This window comes from Manihot esculenta, unplaced genomic scaffold (assembly GCF_001659605.2).
Source record: "Manihot esculenta cultivar AM560-2 unplaced genomic scaffold, M.esculenta_v8 Scaffold65, whole genome shotgun sequence".
NCBI lineage: Eukaryota > Viridiplantae > Streptophyta > Magnoliopsida > Malpighiales > Euphorbiaceae > Manihot > Manihot esculenta.
The window spans coordinates 982,283-999,740 of record NW_025215482.1 but is presented as its reverse complement, the minus strand read 5'-3'; the positions used below and the strand labels follow the sequence as shown (position 1 = coordinate 999,740).

At 46.4% G+C, this 17,458-nt stretch overlaps 1 protein-coding gene across 1 annotated transcript; it reads left to right on the top strand.

The window, feature by feature from the left end:
* The first annotated feature begins 11,485 nt into the window (after nucleotides 1-11,485).
* LOC122723037 lies at nucleotides 11,486-16,492 on the top strand. The gene is made up of 3 exons (XM_043953763.1): nucleotides 11,486-11,537; nucleotides 13,056-13,585; nucleotides 16,434-16,492. Exons 2-3 carry the CDS (start codon nucleotides 13,066-13,068, stop codon nucleotides 16,466-16,468), a joined length of 555 nt encoding a protein of 184 aa, XP_043809698.1. The 5' UTR covers nucleotides 11,486-11,537; nucleotides 13,056-13,065; the 3' UTR covers nucleotides 16,469-16,492.
* Nucleotides 16,493-17,458: the final 966 nt, after the last annotated feature.

Here is a 17,458-nt window from a genome sequence, read left to right as displayed (position 1 = left end):
CCATCCCAAAAACTGCCAAGTCTATCACCCATGTTACATCCGGTGCCCGATTTCGGCCTAATAGCTTCCATCCCAAAAACTGCCAAGTCTATCACCCATGTTACATCCGGTGCCCGATTTCGGCCTAATAGCTTCCATCCCAAAAACTGCCAAGTCTATCACCCATGTTACATCCGGTGCCCGATTTCGGCCTAATAGCTTCCATCCCAAAAACTGCCAAGTCTATCACCCATGTTACATCCGGTGCCCGATTTCGGCCTAATAGCTTCCATCCCAAAAACTGCCAAGTCTATCACCCATGTTACATCCGGTGCCCGATTTCGGCCTAATAGCTTCCATCCCAAAAACTGCCAAGTCTATCACCCATGTTACATCCGGTGCCCGATTTCGGCCTAATAGCTTCCATCCCAAAAACTGCCAAGTCTATCACCCATGTTACATCCGGTGCCCGATTTCGGCCTAATAGCTTCCATCCCAAAAACTGCCAAGTCTATCACCCATGTTACATCCGGTGCCCGATTTCGGCCTAATAGCTTCCATCCCAAAAACTGCCAAGTCTATCACCCATGTTACATCCGGTGCCCGATTTCGGCCTAATAGCTTCCATCCCAAAACTGCCAAGTCTATCACCCATGTTACATCCGGTGCCCGATTTCGGCCTAATAGTCTATCACCCATGTTACATCCGGTGCCCGATTTCGGCCTAATAGCTTCCATCCCAAAAACTGCCAAGTCTATCACCCATGTTACATCCGGTGCCCGATTTCGGCCTAATAGCTTCCATCCCAAAAACTGCCAAGTCTATCACCCATGTTACATCCGGTGCCCGATTTCGGCCTAATAGCTTCCATCCCAAAAACTGCCAAGTCTATCACCCATGTTACATCCGGTGCCCGATTTCGGCCTAATAGCTTCCATCCCAAAAACTGCCAAGTCTATCACCCATGTTACATCCGGTGCCCGATTTCGGCCTAATAGCTTCCATCCCAAAAACTGCCAAGTCTATCACCCATGTTACATCCGGTGCCCGATTTCGGCCTAATAGCTTCCATCCCAAAAACTGCCAAGTCTATCACCCATGTTACATCCGGTGCCCGATTTCGGCCTAATAGCTTCCATCCCAAAAACTGCCAAGTCTATCACCCATGTTACATCCGGTGCCCGATTTCGGCCTAATAGCTTCCATCCCAAAAACTGCCAAGTCTATCACCCATGTTACATCCGGTGCCCGATTTCGGCCTAATAGCTTCCATCCCAAAAACTGCCAAGTCTATCACCCATGTTACATCCGGTGCCCGATTTCGGCCTAATAGCTTCCATCCCAAAAACTGCCAAGTCTATCACCCATGTTACATCCGGTGCCCGATTTCGGCCTAATAGCTTCCATCCCAAAAACTGCCAAGTCTATCACCCATGTTACATCCGGTGCCCGATTTCGGCCTAATAGCTTCCATCCCAAAAACTGCCAAGTCTATCACCCATGTTACATCCGGTGCCCGATTTCGGCCTAATAGCTTCCATCCCAAAAACTGCCAAGTCTATCACCCATGTTACATCCGGTGCCCGATTTCGGCCTAATAGCTTCCATCCCAAAAACTGCCAAGTCTATCACCCATGTTACATCCGGTGCCCGATTTCGGCCTAATAGCTTCCATCCCAAAAACTGCCAAGTCTATCACCCATGTTACATCCGGTGCCCGATTTCGGCCTAATAGCTTCCATCCCAAACACTGCCAAGTCTATCACCCATGTTACATCCGGTGCCCGATTTCGGCCTAATAGCTTCCATCCCAAAAACTGCCAAGTCTATCACCCATGTTACATCCGGTGCCCGATTTCGGCCTAATAGCTTCCATCCCAAAACACTGCCAAGTCTATCACCCATGTTACATCCGGTGCCCGATTTCGTCCTAATAGCTTCCATCCCAAAACACTGCCAAGTCTATCACCCATGTTACATCCGGTGCCCGATTTCGGCCTAATAGCTTCCATCCCAAAAACTGCCAAGTCTATCACCCATGTTACATCCGGTGCCCGATTTCGGCCTAATAGCTTCCATCCCAAAAACTGCCAAGTCTATCACCCATGTTACATCCGGTGCCCGATTTCGGCCTAATAGCTTCCATCCCAAACACTGCCAAGTCTATCACCCATGTTACATCCGGTGCCCGATTTCGTCCTAATAGCTTCCATCCCAAACACTGCCAAGTCTATCACCCATGTTACATCCGGTGCCCGATTTCGGCCTAATAGCTTCCATCCCAAAAACTGCCAAGTCTATCACCCATGTTACATCCGGTGCCCGATTTCGGCCTAATAGCTTCCATCCCAAACACTGCCAAGTCTATCACCCATGTTACATCCGGTGCCCGATTTCGGCCTAATAGCTTCCATCCCAAAAACTTCCAAGTCTATCACCCATGTTACATCCGGTGCCCGATTTCGGCCTAATAGCTTCCATCCCAAAAACTGCCAAGTCTATCACCCATGTTACATCCGGTGCCCGATTTCGGCCTAATAGCTTCCATCCCAAAAACTGCCAAGTCTATCACCCATGTTACATCCGGTGCCCGATTTCGGCCTAATAGCTTCCATCCCAAACACTGCCAAGTCTATCACCCATGTTACATCCGGTGCCCGATTTCGGCCTAATAGCTTCCATCCCAAACACTGCCAAGTCTATCACCCATGTTACATCCGGTGCCCGATTTCGGCCTAATAGCTTCCATCCCAAACACTGCCAAGTCTATCACCCATGTTACATCCGGTGCCCGATTTCGGCCTAATAGCTTCCATCCCAAACACTGCCAAGTCTATCACCCATGTTACATCCGGTGCCCGATTTCGGCCTAATAGCTTCCATCCCAAAACTTCCAAGTCTATCACCCATGTTACATCCGGTGCCCGATTTCGGCCTAATAGCTTCCATCCCAAAAACTGCCAAGTCTATCACCCATGTTACATCCGGTGCCCGATTTCGGCCTAATAGCTTCCATCCCAAAAACTGCCAAGTCTATCACCCATGTTACATCCGGTGCCCGATTTCGGCCTAATAGCTTCCATCCCAAAAACTGCCAAGTCTATCACCCATGTTACATCCGGTGCCCGATTTCGGCCTAATAGCTTCCATCCCAAACACTGCCAAGTCTATCACCCATGTTACATCCGGTGCCCGATTTCGTCCTAATAGCTTCCATCCCAAACACTGCCAAGTCTATCACCCATGTTACATCCGGTGCCCGATTTCGGCCTAATAGCTTCCATCCCAAAAACTGCCAAGTCTATCACCCATGTTACATCCGGTGCCCGATTTCGGCCTAATAGCTTCCATCCCAAAAACTGCCAAGTCTATCACCCATGTTACATCCGGTGCCCGATTTCGGCCTAATAGCTTCCATCCCAAACACTGCCAAGTCTATCACCCATGTTACATCCGGTGCCCGATTTCGGCCTAATAGCTTCCATCCCAAACACTGCCAAGTCTATCACCCATGTTACATCCGGTGCCCGATTTCGTCCTAATAGCTTCCATCCCAAAAACTGCCAAGTCTATCACCCATGTTACATCCGGTGCCCGATTTCGGCCTAATAGCTTCCATCCCAAAAACTGCCAAGTCTATCACCCATGTTACATCCGGTGCCCGATTTCGGCCTAATAGCTTCCATCCCAAAAACTGCCAAGTCTATCACCCATGTTACATCCGGTGCCCGATTTCGGCCTAATAGCTTCCATCCCAAAAACTGCCAAGTCTATCACCCATGTTACATCCGGTGCCCGATTTCGGCCTAATAGCTTCCATCCCAAAAACTGCCAAGTCTATCACCCATGTTACATCCGGTGCCCGATTTCGGCCTAATAGCTTCCATCCCAAAAACTGCCAAGTCTATCACCCATGTTACATCCGGTGCCCGATTTCGGCCTAATAGCTTCCATCCCAAACACTGCCAAGTCTATCACCCATGTTACATCCGGTGCCCGATTTCGGCCTAATAGCTTCCATCCCAAAAACTGCCAAGTCTATCACCCATGTTACATCCGGTGCCCGATTTCGGCCTAATAGCTTCCATCCCAAAAACTGCCAAGTCTATCACCCATGTTACATCCGGTGCCCGATTTCGGCCTAATAGCTTCCATCCCAAAAACTGCCAAGTCTATCACCCATGTTACATCCGGTGCCCGATTTCGGCCTAATAGCTTCCATCCCAAACACTGCCAAGTCTATCACCCATGTTACATCCGGTGCCCGATTTCGGCCTAATAGCTTCCATCCCAAAAACTGCCAAGTCTATCACCCATGTTACATCCGGTGCCCGATTTCGGCCTAATAGCTTCCATCCCAAAAACTGCCAAGTCTATCACCCATGTTACATCCGGTGCCCGATTTCGGCCTAATAGCTTCCATCCCAAAAACTGCCAAGTCTATCACCCATGTTACATCCGGTGCCCGATTTCGGCCTAATAGCTTCCATCCCAAACACTGCCAAGTCTATCACCCATGTTACATCCGGTGCCCGATTTCGGCCTAATAGCTTCCATCCCAAAAACTGCCAAGTCTATCACCCATGTTACATCCGGTGCCCGATTTCGGCCTAATAGCTTCCATCCCAAAAACTGCCAAGTCTATCACCCATGTTACATCCGGTGCCCGATTTCGGCCTAATAGCTTCCATCCCAAAAACTGCCAAGTCTATCACCCATGTTACATCCGGTGCCCGATTTCGGCCTAATAGCTTCCATCCCAAAAACTGCCAAGTCTATCACCCATGTTACATCCGGTGCCCGATTTCGGCCTAATAGCTTCCATCCCAAAAACTGCCAAGTCTATCACCCATGTTACATCCGGTGCCCGATTTCGGCCTAATAGCTTCCATCCCAAAAACTTCCAAGTCTATCACCCATGTTACATCCGGTGCCCGATTTCGGCCTAATAGCTTCCATCCCAAAAACTGCCAAGTCTATCACCCATGTTACATCCGGTGCCCGATTTCGGCCTAATAGCTTCCATCCCAAACACTGCCAAGTCTATCACCCATGTTACATCCGGTGCCCGATTTCGGCCTAATAGCTTCCATCCCAAACACTGCCAAGTCTATCACCCATGTTACATCCGGTGCCCGATTTCGGCCTAATAGCTTCCATCCCAAACACTGCCAAGTCTATCACCCATGTTACATCCGGTGCCCGATTTCGTCCTAATAGCTTCCATCCCAAACACTGCCAAGTCTATCACCCATGTTACATCCGGTGCCCGATTTCGTCCTAATAGCTTCCATCCCAAACACTGCCAAGTCTATCACCCATGTTACATCCGGTGCCCGATTTCGGCCTAATAGCTTCCATCCCAAACACTGCCAAGTCTATCACCCATGTTACATCCGGTGCCCGATTTCGGCCTAATAGCTTCCATCCCAAAAACTTCCAAGTCTATCACCCATGTTACATCCGGTGCCCGATTTCGGCCTAATAGCTTCCATCCCAAAAACTGCCAAGTCTATCACCCATGTTACATCCGGTGCCCGATTTCGGCCTAATAGCTTCCATCCCAAAAACTGCCAAGTCTATCACCCATGTTACATCCGGTGCCCGATTTCGGCCTAATAGCTTCCATCCCAAAAACTGCCAAGTCTATCACCCATGTTACATCCGGTGCCCGATTTCGGCCTAATAGCTTCCATCCCAAAAACTGCCAAGTCTATCACCCATGTTACATCCGGTGCCCGATTTCGGCCTAATAGCTTCCATCCCAAAAACTGCCAAGTCTATCACCCATGTTACATCCGGTGCCCGATTTCGGCCTAATAGCTTCCATCCCAAAAACTGCCAAGTCTATCACCCATGTTACATCCGGTGCCCGATTTCGGCCTAATAGCTTCCATCCCAAAAACTGCCAAGTCTATCACCCATGTTACATCCGGTGCCCGATTTCGGCCTAATAGCTTCCATCCCAAAAACTGCCAAGTCTATCACCCATGTTACATCCGGTGCCCGATTTCGGCCTAATAGCTTCCATCCCAAACACTGCCAAGTCTATCACCCATGTTACATCCGGTGCCCGATTTCGTCCTAATAGCTTCCATCCCAAAACACTGCCAAGTCTATCACCCATGTTACATCCGGTGCCCGATTTCGGCCTAATAGCTTCCATCCCAAACACTGCCAAGTCTATCACCCATGTTACATCCGGTGCCCGATTTCGGCCTAATAGCTTCCATCCCAAAAACTTCCAAGTCTATCACCCATGTTACATCCGGTGCCCGATTTCGGCCTAATAGCTTCCATCCCAAAAACTGCCAAGTCTATCACCCATGTTACATCCGGTGCCCGATTTCGGCCTAATAGCTTCCATCCCAAAAACTGCCAAGTCTATCACCCATGTTACATCCGGTGCCCGATTTCGGCCTAATAGCTTCCATCCCAAACACTGCCAAGTCTATCACCCATGTTACATCCGGTGCCCGATTTCGGCCTAATAGCTTCCATCCCAAACACTGCCAAGTCTATCACCCATGTTACATCCGGTGCCCGATTTCGGCCTAATAGCTTCCATCCCAAACACTGCCAAGTCTATCACCCATGTTACATCCGGTGCCCGATTTCGGCCTAATAGCTTCCATCCCAAAAACTGCCAAGTCTATCACCCATGTTACATCCGGTGCCCGATTTCGGCCTAATAGCTTCCATCCCAAAAACTGCCAAGTCTATCACCCATGTTACATCCGGTGCCCGATTTCGGCCTAATAGCTTCCATCCCAAAAACTGCCAAGTCTATCACCCATGTTACATCCGGTGCCCGATTTCGGCCTAATAGCTTCCATCCCAAAAACTGCCAAGTCTATCACCCATGTTACATCCGGTGCCCGATTTCGGCCTAATAGCTTCCATCCCAAAAACTGCCAAGTCTATCACCCATGTTACATCCGGTGCCCGATTTCGGCCTAATAGCTTCCATCCCAAAAACTGCCAAGTCTATCACCCATGTTACATCCGGTGCCCGATTTCGGCCTAATAGCTTCCATCCCAAAAACTGCCAAGTCTATCACCCATGTTACATCCGGTGCCCGATTTCGGCCTAATAGCTTCCATCCCAAAAACTGCCAAGTCTATCACCCATGTTACATCCGGTGCCCGATTTCGGCCTAATAGCTTCCATCCCAAAAACTGCCAAGTCTATCACCCATGTTACATCCGGTGCCCGATTTCGGCCTAATAGCTTCCATCCCAAAAACTGCCAAGTCTATCACCCATGTTACATCCGGTGCCCGATTTCGGCCTAATAGCTTCCATCCCAAAAACTGCCAAGTCTATCACCCATGTTACATCCGGTGCCCGATTTCGGCCTAATAGCTTCCATCCCAAAAACTGCCAAGTCTATCACCCATGTTACATCCGGTGCCCGATTTCGGCCTAATAGCTTCCATCCCAAAAACTGCCAAGTCTATCACCCATGTTACATCCGGTGCCCGATTTCGGCCTAATAGCTTCCATCCCAAACACTGCCAAGTCTATCACCCATGTTACATCCGGTGCCCGATTTCGGCCTAATAGCTTCCATCCCAAAAACTGCCAAGTCTATCACCCATGTTACATCCGGTGCCCGATTTCGGCCTAATAGCTTCCATCCCAAAAACTGCCAAGTCTATCACCCATGTTACATCCGGTGCCCGATTTCGGCCTAATAGCTTCCATCCCAAAAACTTCCAAGTCTATCACCCATGTTACATCCGGTGCCCGATTTCGGCCTAATAGCTTCCATCCCAAAAACTGCCAAGTCTATCACCCATGTTACATCCGGTGCCCGATTTCGGCCTAATAGCTTCCATCCCAAAAACTGCCAAGTCTATCACCCATGTTACATCCGGTGCCCGATTTCGGCCTAATAGCTTCCATCCCAAAAACTGCCAAGTCTATCACCCATGTTACATCCGGTGCCCGATTTCGGCCTAATAGCTTCCATCCCAAAACTGCCAAGTCTATCACCCATGTTACATCCGGTGCCCGATTTCGGCCTAATAGCTTCCATCCCAAAACTGCCAAGTCTATCACCCATGTTACATCCGGTGCCCGATTTCGGCCTAATAGCTTCCATCCCAAAAACTGCCAAGTCTATCACCCATGTTACATCCGGTGCCCGATTTCGGCCTAATAGCTTCCATCCCAAAAACTGCCAAGTCTATCACCCATGTTACATCCGGTGCCCGATTTCGGCCTAATAGCTTCCATCCCAAACACTGCCAAGTCTATCACCCATGTTACATCCGGTGCCCGATTTCGGCCTAATAGCTTCCATCCCAAACACTGCCAAGTCTATCACCCATGTTACATCCGGTGCCCGATTTCGGCCTAATAGCTTCCATCCCAAACACTGCCAAGTCTATCACCCATGTTACATCCGGTGCCCGATTTCGGCCTAATAGCTTCCATCCCAAACACTGCCAAGTCTATCACCCATGTTACATCCGGTGCCCGATTTCGGCCTAATAGCTTCCATCCCAAAAACTGCCAAGTCTATCACCCATGTTACATCCGGTGCCCGATTTCGGCCTAATAGCTTCCATCCCAAAAACTGCCAAGTCTATCACCCATGTTACATCCGGTGCCCGATTTCGGCCTAATAGCTTCCATCCCAAAAACTGCCAAGTCTATCACCCATGTTACATCCGGTGCCCGATTTCGGCCTAATAGCTTCCATCCCAAAACTGCCAAGTCTATCACCCATGTTACATCCGGTGCCCGATTTCGGCCTAATAGCTTCCATCCCAAAAACTGCCAAGTCTATCACCCATGTTACATCCGGTGCCCGATTTCGGCCTAATAGCTTCCATCCCAAAAACTGCCAAGTCTATCACCCATGTTACATCCGGTGCCCGATTTCGGCCTAATAGCTTCCATCCCAAAAACTGCCAAGTCTATCACCCATGTTACATCCGGTGCCCGATTTCGGCCTAATAGCTTCCATCCCAAAAACTTCCAAGTCTATCACCCATGTTACATCCGGTGCCCGATTTCGGCCTAATAGCTTCCATCCCAAAACACTGCCAAGTCTATCACCCATGTTACATCCGGTGCCCGATTTCGGCCTAATAGCTTCCATCCAAAACACTGCCAAGTCTATCACCCATGTTACATCCGGTGCCCGATTTCGGCCTAATAGCTTCCATCCCAAACACTGCCAAGTCTATCACCCATGTTACATCCGGTGCCCGATTTCGGCCTAATAGCTTCCATCCCAAAAACTTCCAAGTCTATCACCCATGTTACATCCGGTGCCCGATTTCGGCCTAATAGCTTCCATCCCAAAAACTGCCAAGTCTATCACCCATGTTACATCCGGTGCCCGATTTCGTCCTAATAGCTTCCATCCCAAACACTGCCAAGTCTATCACCCATGTTACATCCGGTGCCCGATTTCGGCCTAATAGCTTCCATCCCAAAAACTTCCAAGTCTATCACCCACGTTACATCCGGTGCCCGATTTCGGCCTAATAGCTTCCATCCCAAAAACTGCCATGTCTATCACCCATGTTACATCCGGTGCCCGATTTCGGCCTAATAGCTTCCATCCCAAAAACTGCCAAGCCTATCCCCCATGTTACATCCGGTGCTCAATTTCCGCCTAATAGCTTCCATCCCAAAAACGCCCAAGCCTATCACCCATGTTACCACCGGTGCCCGATTTCGGCCTAATAGCTTCCATCCAAAAACTGCCAAGTCTATCACCCATGTTACATCCGGTGCCCGATTTCGGCCTAATAGCTTCCATCCCAAAAACTACCAAGTCTATCACCCATGTTACATCCGGTGCCCGATTTCGGCCTAATAGCTTCCATCCCAAAAACTTCCAAGTCTATGACCCATGTTACATCCGGTGCCCGATTTCGGCCTAATAGCTTCCATCCCAAACACTGCCAAGTCTATCACCCATGTTACATCCTGTGCCCGATTTCGTCCTAATAGCTTCCATCCCAAAAACTTCCAAGTCTATGACCCATGTTACATCCGGTGCCCGATTTCGGCCTAATAGCTTCCATCCCAAACACTGCCAAGTCTATCACCCATGTTACATCCGGTGCCCGATTTCTGCCTAATAGCTTCCATCCCAAACACTGCCAAGTCTATCACCCATTTTACATCCGGTGCCCGATTTCGGCCTAATAGCTTCCATCCCAAATACTTCCAAGTCTATCACCCATGTTACATCCGGTTCCCGATTTCGTCCTAATAGCTTCCATCCCAAAAATTGCCAAGTCTATCACCCATGTTACATCCGGTGCCCGATTTCGTCCTAATAGCTTCCATCCAAAACACTGCCAAGTCTATCACCCATGTTACATCCGGTGCCCGATTTCGGCCTTATAGCTTCCATCCCAAACACTGCCAAGTCTATCACCCATGTTACATCCTGTAATACCCGGCTAGTTCAGACATCGGAGTTCCTACCGTCCGGTGGAATTTTGAATGTCAGAGTTTCCCTGAAGGGTAGAGTGAAGGTTTTCTAAAATGTTTTGATATGTTTTAAGTTTTTGATTTGAAAAGGAAATGAGTTTTTAAGAGAAAAGGCTAAGGAAGATTTTCCCACTTTCGGCCCCCTAAAGTTAAAGTTCGGCTGCCGAAAGTACCCCACGTTCGGCCCCCTAAACTTAAGGTTCGGCCCCCTAAAGTGGTGAGGTGTTGCATGGAGCTTTGGCCACCCAACGTGAAGCGGTGGTGCACTTTTAAAGGTGCTTTTGGCCGACTAAGGAGGTGCTTAGGCTCTCCTTTGGTTCAGGAACTTGCTCATGCTTTCTCTCAATGATCTTCCATAGTTTTACATCAAATCTTTCAAAGAAAAGTAGGTTTTAAGTGAGTTAAAGGGAGTTTTGAGAAGTTGTGGAGTTTAGGAGCTTGTGAAGCTTGAATCTCCATCTCTTCAAGTTAGGAGTCACGCCAGCCTTTGTTCTTCAATAGGTAAGTGTGAATCCTTGGTTTTAATTATGTTTTAAATGAGTTTGATGAGGGGAAAGGGGAGTTGTGCATGTGTATGCATGAGTTGTGCATATTAGGGTGTATGGATCCTATGCTTTGTTTGTGGTTGTTGTGTGTTATTTGTTGGAGTTTTAATGTGTTTAAGACTCCTATATGCATGATTAAGTGTTTAGAGTATGTTTGGAGAGGTTGGATGCATGTTTGGAGGGTTGAAGTTCGGATGGCAGGCGTTCTTGTGCACGAAACTGAGTTCTGGATGAACCCAGGTTCGGCCCCCGAAAGTCCAAGTTAGGCCGCCGAACATGCCTGACTTTCGTCTCTGGAGGAAACATTCGGCCGCCGAAGGTGCTGCCGAAGGTGCCCTGTCCAGCTTTCCTTTGCTTGTTTTGCATGCATGTTTTGAGGTGTTTTAAGGGGTCTTAAGGGGAGATGTTTAGAGGTATGTTAGAGTATGTTGGTCCCTCACTTGAGTCCATCTGTGTAGGCACAGAACAGAGGAACCAGAGAGAGCAGCAGTGAGTGTTGCTTCAGAGTTTGCAGAGTTAGCCCAGGGTTAGCCAAGCATTGGCTAGAGGTGAGTAGAACTAAACTTAATCTTTTATTAAAGAAACATAATGCTTTAGCATAGTTCATGCATCATGAATGCTATGATATGTATTAGGGTGATTGCATTAGAATCACGAATGTGAAGCATTGCATATTATGTGATCAGAGATTAGGTGGACCCAGGCGACTCCAATAGCCTAAGCTTCGGCTCCTGTCATTGTGTCAGGTCAGTTGGGCAATTACTTGTTGGAATGCCCTGTGTAGCTCCTTTGGGGGGGCCAGTGTTGACAGAGGGTATTTTTGGGGTCATGTCTACCTTAGTGGGGATTGGACCAAGGCGACTTCAATAGCCCGTCGAGGGAGTTTTGGGGTCATGTCTAATCCAAGATATATTGAGATGTTTGTGTTGTGATGCATTTTCATATATAGTGCGTATGAATGAACTGTTTTCAGTGTTTCTACTCACTGGGCTTTAGAAGCTCATCCCTTTCCCTTAATCCCAGTTTTGCAGGTACAGGGTTAGCTGGGAAGTCAGAAGCATCAGAGTGTTGGCTTCAGTATGTTTGTGTATAGCATAGTGTGGACATGATGTATGTAAAAGGATATATGTAAAGTGATGTAATAGTTAGTCAGTTAAGGTATAAATGTATTAGAATGTGCTTTTGCCTATTGTCTATAGTATGTTTATCCCTTGTCTATGCATGTATCCTGTTTTCAGTTTAATGATGAGCAATGAGTCAAACCAGGCTTAATAACATGTTGTGTTTCGAAAACCCAGTGAATTATAACTGTGAGGGAAGACAGGGATTACTTCCTTTGACCCAAGACCAGTGCAATAGGAAAGACCAGGTTTGATTCCTGTGATCCACAGAGTAGACCACTAGAGAAGACCAGGTTTGATTCCTGTGACTCTATGGTAACCAAGTTAACTTATGATATGCTGACCCTTACAGAGTGGGTTCTATGCTGCAGAGCGCATAGGGTATGGAGGTTACTTGGTAAAGCATCACTGGTGTATTATAGATAGCCAGAGGGCTAGTTCAGATTAGTATATCTGAGCATTTGGTTCATATGGTTGGACCTATAGGACAGTGTTTTAAAGGTTAAGTCTGGTAGTTTTAAAGACAAGTTTTAAAAAGTAATAGTCCAGTCGGATCATGTATGGGATTTTAACAGGTACACAGAGTTCATAGCAGGCTTACTACGGGTCCCGGCGGCCTTAAGCCGATCTGGATCCTAGTGCCGAGCAGTTTGGGCCGTTACAAAGAGGGTACCGGTTTCCGGGCTGTTACAGTTGGTATCAGAGCAGAGGTTCCTCATTAGTACGATGTTTTACATCGGAAAGAGGTTGGTCTAGAGGTCATAGTAAGGCAAAACACAATAAGTAAAATCATGTCCACTAAGATAGGAAGTTGTTTTGCATGCTGATGTGGAATACTCATGCTTATTAATGTTATGCTATGTAATGCATGTATATATTGTAAATTCATGTGTTTTCATATGAACATGTGTGCTAATGTTTGTTTCTTGATGTGTTGTTATTCAGGAGAACTAGGATGAGTGGAGCTAGTTATTCTGTGGAATCAGACCCATCTGAAGGATCTTTTGAGGAAAACAGGGAAAGAATGGATGTAAGGAGAGAGATAGAATTAGATGTGCAAAGAAAGGATATAGGAGTGCAAGTGAATATGGACGAAGAGTCTGTAGATGATACCCAGAATAAGGATGCCAGGATCTCTAGTTCAGGAGAAGTTGACCCCTCTATTTTGAGTACAGCTGCTAAAAGGGGGAAAAAGAAAGTCAGAGGCCTTAAAGGGTCAAAGAAGAGGGAGTTTTGGAATAAGTTAAAGTCAGGGTTGGGTTCGAGTTCTAATAGGGATAGCTTTAGATGTGAGAGGTGTGGAAGGCTGCATAAGGGAGTTTGTCTTGCAGGGACAACAGCATGTTTTAGGTGTGGTCAGGAGGGACATGTAGTTCGTGAGTGTCGTACTGCACCTTGGATAGCTCAGTCTCAGCGGACATTTTTAAGTAGAGTTGTTCAACAGGAGGCAGCCACATCAGACCCAGTAGTGCCAGGTATGTTCATTTTGTTATGAATGTTCTGATGTGTTTTGAGGATTCTGATAGGATGTCTTTTGTTGTAATCGAAGTAAAAGATAAATAGATAGAATTTCAAAGAAGAGTTAAAGAGAGAGTTATTATGAGATGTTAGGATCTCAGGTTTTCATAAACCTAGGCATAGTGAGAATTGATTTCTCAAGAAGAATAAGAGTAAATAAGGCAGAAAATAGAACAAGAAGTAAAAAGAGTAACAGTAAGTATGAATAAGTAGAAGGATAAGATGGGTCAGAGTAAGAGGAAAAGAAAAGGAAGGTAAGTTCATAAAGAGACTAGAGTTAGTCTGGGATTAGATGGTGGTGAGGCTGAGGAAGAAGGGAGAGCCTTTTCTTCAGTAAATTCCCGAGGGAAGTTCCATTAGCTTTAGCTTGGATCTGCACCCTGACTCAGTAGGAGGCAAACACATCATACATGGTGACGTCAGATGCGTTCACTTGGAAGTGTTCAGATGTGTATGCTGTTTGTTTTGGACCCAGTGTTTCACTTTCCTTGTTGTTTATGAGCCATTGATAGAATGGATTTGATGACTTCTGGGCTTAGAGTGTTTTTCTCAGGGTCAGTAGACCTGAATATGATCCATCTGATGCAGAGTTAGTCAGTTTAGTTCAGAGTTTATACAGAGTAGGCGATGCGATCCAGCTGACCTTATGGTTCTAGGGGTGACTGATGATGTCAACCTAGGGCGGATTGGCTAGCTACTCATAGTACTACCTGTGTCCGCAGAGACAAGGTAGGAGAGTTTAGAGCTCAGGATGGATCAATAGTTAGTCCTTAAAAGGACAGAGTATAGAGGAATAGAGTACAGTATAGATGCCTAGAAGTTGATATCAGTCCCGCAGGCTCATCGTTATACAGGAAAAGTTGTCAGAGGGTTCTAACTCTTGTGAGCAAGTTTGTCAGGACAGGGAATCAGCCTCAGTACCCTTTACTAGAGAGAGAGTTCTAGATGTTTCCCAGATGATCTGTCAGGTTTACCATCTGTTAGAGAATTAGAGGTTGGAATGAGAATGATATCTGGCCGCAGAATCATTTCTTTCCTTCTACCCTACAGGATGGCACCTGCAGAGAAAGAGAGAGTTCAGAAGAGTCAGAAAAGTATAAGAGAGCTTAGTGGATAAAGGGTGTATCTGACTTAGTACCTCACCCTGGAAGATTCCAGTGTTGTTGTGGAAAACGAAGGATAGACTCTTGAGATTTTGTTATAACTGTTTACAGTTAACAGGGTCACTACTAAGCAATTACAGGTGTTCCTAGATAGGATTGATTGATCTACTAACTGTTCTAATCAAAGAAGATTGGATTGCAGATTGGTATGATCAGAGTACAGATTGGAGCAATACCTGTTGAGAGTTAGAGATTAAGTCAGTTTAGTAAAGAAGAAGAAAGGCGGGCAAGGATCAGTATTACAAGGTTGGTAATACAGATTGGTAGAAAAGATTGATGATCTATTGGAACTGTTAGTGGAAACTGGTTGTGATTCCAGTGTGATTACGGATTGGTATCATTACAGATTTGTATCTGTTAAGAATTAAAAGTGAGAGTTTTCACAAAGAGATTAGTTTAGTTAAGAGAAAGAAAAGAAGAATAAGGATCAGAGTAGCGCAGCGAAAGCTGTGGAGTTCAGAAAAAGGTTATGAGTATAAACTCAGATCAGGAGAATAGAGGTATAGATTCTCTCTTTAGAGAGAAGTGATAGGCTTTACTTGCTTATCTGTTTGTTTTTAACATTCGAGGACGAATGTTTTGTAAGGGGGGAAGATTGTAATACCCGGCTAGTTCAGACATCGGAGTTCCTACCGTCCGGTGGAATTTTGAATGTCAGAGTTTCCCTGAAGGGTAGAGTGAAGGTTTTCTAAAATGTTTTGATATGTTTTAAGTTTTTGAGTTGAAAAGGAAATGAGTTTTTAAGAGAAAAGGCTAAGGAAGATTTTCCCACTTTCGGCCCCCTAAAGTTAAAGTTCGGCTGCCGAAAGTACCCCACGTTCGGCCCCCTAAACTTAAGGTTCGGCCCCCTAAAGTGGTGAGGTGTTGCATGGAGCTTTGGCCACCCAACGTGAAGCGGTGGTGCACTTTTAAAGGTGCTTTTGGCCGACTAAGGAGGTGCTTAGGCTCTCCTTTGGTTCAGGAACTTGCTCATGCTTTCTCTCAATGATCTTCCATAGTTTTACATCAAATCTTTCAAAGAAAAGTAGGTTTTAAGTGAGTTAAAGGGAGTTTTGAGAAGTTGTGGAGTTTAGGAGCTTGTGAAGCTTGAATCTCCATCTCTTCAAGTTAGGAGTCACGCCAGCCTTTGTTCTTCAATAGGTAAGTGTGAATCCTTGGTTTTAATTATGTTTTAAATGAGTTTGATGAGGGGAAAGGGGAGTTGTGCATGTGTATGCATGAGTTGTGCATATTAGGGTGTATGGATCCTATGCTTTGTTTGTGGTTGTTGTGTGTTATTTGTTGGAGTTTTAATGTGTTTAAGACTCCTATATGCATGATTAAGTGTTTAGAGTATGTTTGGAGAGGTTGGATGCATGTTTGGAGGGTTGAAGTTCGGATGGCAGGCGTTCTTGTGCACGAAACTGAGTTCTGGATGAACCCAGGTTCGGCCCCCGAAAGTCCAAGTTAGGCCGCCGAACATGCCTGACTTTCGTCTCTGGAGGAAACATTCGGCCGCCGAAGGTGCTGCCGAAGGTGCCCTGTCCAGCTTTCCTTTGCTTGTTTTGCATGCATGTTTTGAGGTGTTTTAAGGGGTCTTAAGGGGAGATGTTTAGAGGTATGTTAGAGTATGTTGGTCCCTCACTTGAGTCCATCTGTGTAGGCACAGAACAGAGGAACCAGAGAGAGCAGCAGTGAGTGTTGCTTCAGAGTTTGCAGAGTTAGCCCAGGGTTAGCCAAGCATTGGCTAGAGGTGAGTAGAACTAAACTTAATCTTTTATTAAAGAAACATAATGCTTTAGCATAGTTCATGCATCATGAATGCTATGATATGTATTAGGGTGATTGCATTAGAATCACGAATGTGAAGCATTGCATATTATGTGATCAGAGATTAGGTGGACCCAGGCGACTCCAATAGCCTAAGCTTCGGCTCCTGTCATTGTGTCAGGTCAGTTGGGCAATTACTTGTTGGAATGCCCTGTGTAGCTCCTTTGGGGGGCCAGTGTTGACAGAGGGTATTTTTGGGGTCATGTCTACCTTAGTGGGGATTGGACCAAGGCGACTTCAATAGCCCGTCGAGGGAGTTTTGGGGTCATGTCTAATCCAAGATATATTGAGATGCTTGTGTTGTGATGCATTTTCATATATAGTGCGTATGAATGAACTGTTTTCAATGTTTCTACTCACTGGGCTTTAGAAGCTCATCCCTTTCCCTTAATCCCAGTTTTGCAGGTACAGGGTTAGCTGGGAAGTCAGAAGCATCAGAGTGTTGGCTTCAGTATGTTTGTGTATAGCATAGTGTGGACATGATGTATGTAAAAGGATATATGTAAGTGATGTAATAGTTAGTCAGTTAAGGTATAAATGTATTAGAATGTGCTTTTGCCTATTGTCTATAGTATGTTTAATCCCTTGTCTATGCATGTATCCTGTTTTCAGTTTAATGATGAGCAATGAGTCAAACCAGGCTTAATAACATGTTGTGTTTCGAAAACCCAGTGAATTATAACTGTGAGGGAAGACAGGGATTACTTCCTTTGACCCAAGACCAGTGCAATAGGAAAGACCAGGTTTGATTCCTGTGATCCACAGAGTAGACCACTAGAGAAGACCAGGTTTGATTCCTGTGACTCTATGGTAACCAAGTTAACTTATGATATGCTGACCCTTACAGAGTGGGTTCTA